The sequence below is a fragment of the Capra hircus genome, unplaced genomic scaffold (assembly GCF_001704415.2).
Source record: "Capra hircus breed San Clemente unplaced genomic scaffold, ASM170441v1, whole genome shotgun sequence".
Classification (NCBI taxonomy): domain Eukaryota; kingdom Metazoa; phylum Chordata; class Mammalia; order Artiodactyla; family Bovidae; genus Capra; species Capra hircus.
The window spans coordinates 1-2,825 of NW_017210158.1; the positions used below are offsets into that span (position 1 = coordinate 1).

The window sequence follows — 2,825 nt, forward strand, 5'->3', positions numbered from 1 at the left end:
ACCCCATGAACAACCCCCTGTCCCACTACTGATCTCCTCCTCGCACAACACGTGAGTGGCGCCCTCAGGACCCTGGGCCCGACCCCAGGAGGTGGGGCTTTGCCTGACTCCCCGCCCCCTGCCTCCCTGTCTAGGTACCTGACCGGGGACCAGTTCTCCAGCGAGTCCTCCCTGGAAGCCTACGCTCGCTGCCTGCGGATGGGCTGCCGCTGCATCGAGTGTGCGTGGGGCCTGGGGCGGGGGCCTGGGGCCCAGGGCCCAGGGCGGAGTGGACGGGGAGATGGGGGTTGGAGCCTGCCTGCTTGACTGTTGTCGCCTTGCCTTGCTCCCCAGTGGACTGCTGGGACGGCCCAGACGGGATGCCAGTCATTTACCACGGACACACTCTGACCACCAAGATCAAGTTCTCAGACGTCCTGCACACCATCAAGGAGCATGCCTTTGTGGCCTCAGAGTGAGCGGCCGGAGCTCGGCTCCACCTCTCCTGGTCCCTGTGAAGGCCCCCAGGCCCCGGCCCTGCCTTCCACCTCCTGCCAGCTGCTGGAGCCTTGCTGCCGGAGCTGCTCACTTCCTGCACCCTTGGCCCACCTGCCTGCTCCGTGGGCCCTGCTCCTCAGGCTGTGGAACACACTCAAGCTCTTCATCTTCAGAGATCAGTCCTGTAGCCCTGGGCCTGGGAGGTGGTTGTCCCTGCCAGCTCCTTTCCTGTCAGAACCCAGAGAGTCATCTGTACTCCGCGTGTTTCGCTCCGCAGTTCCTGTTGTTTCCCCACACCATGGTCACTAGCCTCTCCCACCTCATTGAGGGGATCACCAGGGGCCCCCAGTAGCTAAACTTGGAGGCTGATCATCACCGCTCCTGACCTGGGTGTAGGATGTCCCTCCTTGCTGCCGGGCAGCTCCATGAAGGGACCAAAGTCTGGGGATGCCTGTCTGTGGCAGTCCCAGTTGGCCTGGGTTTTTTGCTGCACCCATAAAGTTCTGCCTCTTTCTCTGGGATAGCTCCCCTCTAGGGAGAACCTTGGGCCTTAGGCCCCTGACGCCTCACTCTGGAGGGTCTGAGCCATGACCCCTGGGAATCACGGGGTCTCCTGTGTTACACACTGGTCCCCTGCCCTGCAGGTACCCGGTCATCCTGTCTATCGAGGACCACTGCAGCATTGCCAAGAAGGAACATGGCCCAGTATTTCAAGAAGGTGCTCGGGGACACACTCCTCACCAAGCCTGTGGACATTGCGGCCGACGGGCTCCCCTCCCCAAACCAGCTCAAGAGGAAGATCCTTATCAAGGTAAGTCTTGGGGGTGGGGGTCATGCCTTTGCTTCAGTGGGTGGGTCCTCCAGGACTGGAGGAGGAGCGGGGGGCTTGGGATGCAGTCCTGGCCTGTCGCCCACAGCACAAGAAGTTGGCTGAGGGCAGTGCCTACGAGGAGGTGCCTACATCGGTGATGTACTCTGAGAACGACATCAGCAACTCCATCAAGAACGGCATCCTCTACCTGGAAGACCCAGTGAACCATGTGAGTGTGGGGCCAGGCTGGGCCGGCAGGGCAGCCACACAGAAGACTCTGTCACAGGCCCCCCGCCCGTCTCTTCCAGGAGTGGTACCCCCATACTTCGTCTTGACCAGCAGCAAGATCTACTACTCAGAGGAGACAGCAGCGACCAGGGCAACGAGGATGAGGAGGAGCCCAAGGAGGTGAGGGCTGGCCCAGGGCCGGGGTCCGGGTTGGGTCTGGGTCACCGAGTGTCTCTGCTGTCACCCTCTGCCTTGCAGGCCAGTGGCAGCACAGAGCTGCATTCCAACGAGAAGTGGTTCCACGGGAAGCTTGGGCGGGCCGGGACGGGCGGCACATCGCCGAGCGTCTGCTCACAGAATACTGCATTGAGACCGGGGCCCCGGACGGCTCCTTCCTCGTGCGTGAGAGCGAGACCTTCGTGGGTGACTACACTCTGTCCTTCTGGTAAACCTCCTGGCTCATGCACACGTGGATCTGACACCACCAGGGGCACTGTGGGTCCTGGGCACGCGCGCAGATGTGCGGTCGGTGTGGAGCCCCCGCAGGGCCACCCGCACCTGAGCCATCGCTGAATGCCTCCTGCAGGAGACCTGGTGCCCTCTGGTGGGTGGCGTGTGGCTGCCGCCCCGCCTGCTGCTCACGGCCTCCTGTCCCCTCAGGCGGAATGGCAAAGTCCAGCATTGCCGGATCCACTCCCGGCAGGACGCGGGCACCCCAAGTTCTTCCTGACAGACAACCTCGTCTTCGACTCCCTCTATGACCTCATCACGCACTACCAGCAGGTTCCCCTGCGCTGCAATGAATTTGAGATGCGCCTGTCAGAGCCGGTCCCACAGACCAACGCGCACGAGAGCAAAGAGTGAGGGAGGGGCCTGGGCTGCGGGTCAGGGTGCGGACCTGGGGCGGATGGGGGTATGGGCCTGGGGCAGGGTTGGGGCGCAGACCTGGGCAGGATGGGGGTGTGGGCCTGGGGCAGGATGGGGGGCGGACCTGGTGGAGGGTGTGGACCTGGGGCAGGGTGGGGGCATGGACCTGGGCGGATGAGGTGTAGACCTGGGGCGGGGCTTGCGCGAGGGCGGGGCGGGTTTACGACAGGGCCTCCATACCTGGGGGCCAGGTGGGGATCGGCCCGCCTCACCGCGCTAAGAGACAAAAAAAAGAATCAATCGCGCACATGACATAAAACAGGTATATTGGAGGCAAGGCAGGAGTGTGGGAACCCCTGCAGCAGAACCAACCAATAAACAATCACAAAAAAAGTAAAGATAACCAAGTGACTAAAACAATACCCCAAAAACCCATGGGGCT

General features: G+C 62.4%; 1 protein-coding gene and 1 long non-coding RNA gene across 2 annotated transcripts; both read left to right on the plus strand.

The window, feature by feature from the left end:
• Window positions 1-30: 30 nt before the first annotated feature.
• LOC108635163 lies at window positions 31-1,164 on the plus strand. The gene is made up of 4 exons (XR_001917759.1): window positions 31-51; window positions 135-220; window positions 334-454; window positions 1,122-1,164. It is a non-coding gene; the product is annotated as an uncharacterized LOC108635163 (long non-coding RNA).
• A 10-nt stretch (window positions 1,165-1,174) lies between these two features.
• On the plus strand, window positions 1,175-1,623 carry LOC108635162 (1-phosphatidylinositol 4,5-bisphosphate phosphodiesterase gamma-1-like). The gene is made up of 3 exons (XM_018045427.1): window positions 1,175-1,288; window positions 1,395-1,517; window positions 1,597-1,623. Exons 1-3 carry the CDS (start codon window positions 1,175-1,177, stop codon window positions 1,621-1,623), a joined length of 264 nt encoding a protein of 87 aa, XP_017900916.1.
• Window positions 1,624-2,825: the final 1,202 nt, after the last annotated feature.

Bases quoted from the DNA above. Each gene is read 5' to 3' on its own strand.
- LOC108635162 (XM_018045427.1), top strand. From the start codon at position 1,175: ATGGCCCAGTATTTCAAGAAGGTGCTCGGGGACACACTCCTCACCAAG. The intron at 1,289-1,394 runs GTAAGTCTTGGG...TGTCGCCCACAG, and splicing joins AGAGGAAGATCCTTATCAAG to CACAAGAAGTTGGCTGAGGG. The intron at 1,518-1,596 runs GTGAGTGTGGGG...CGTCTCTTCCAG, and splicing joins TGGAAGACCCAGTGAACCAT to GAGTGGTACCCCCATACTTC.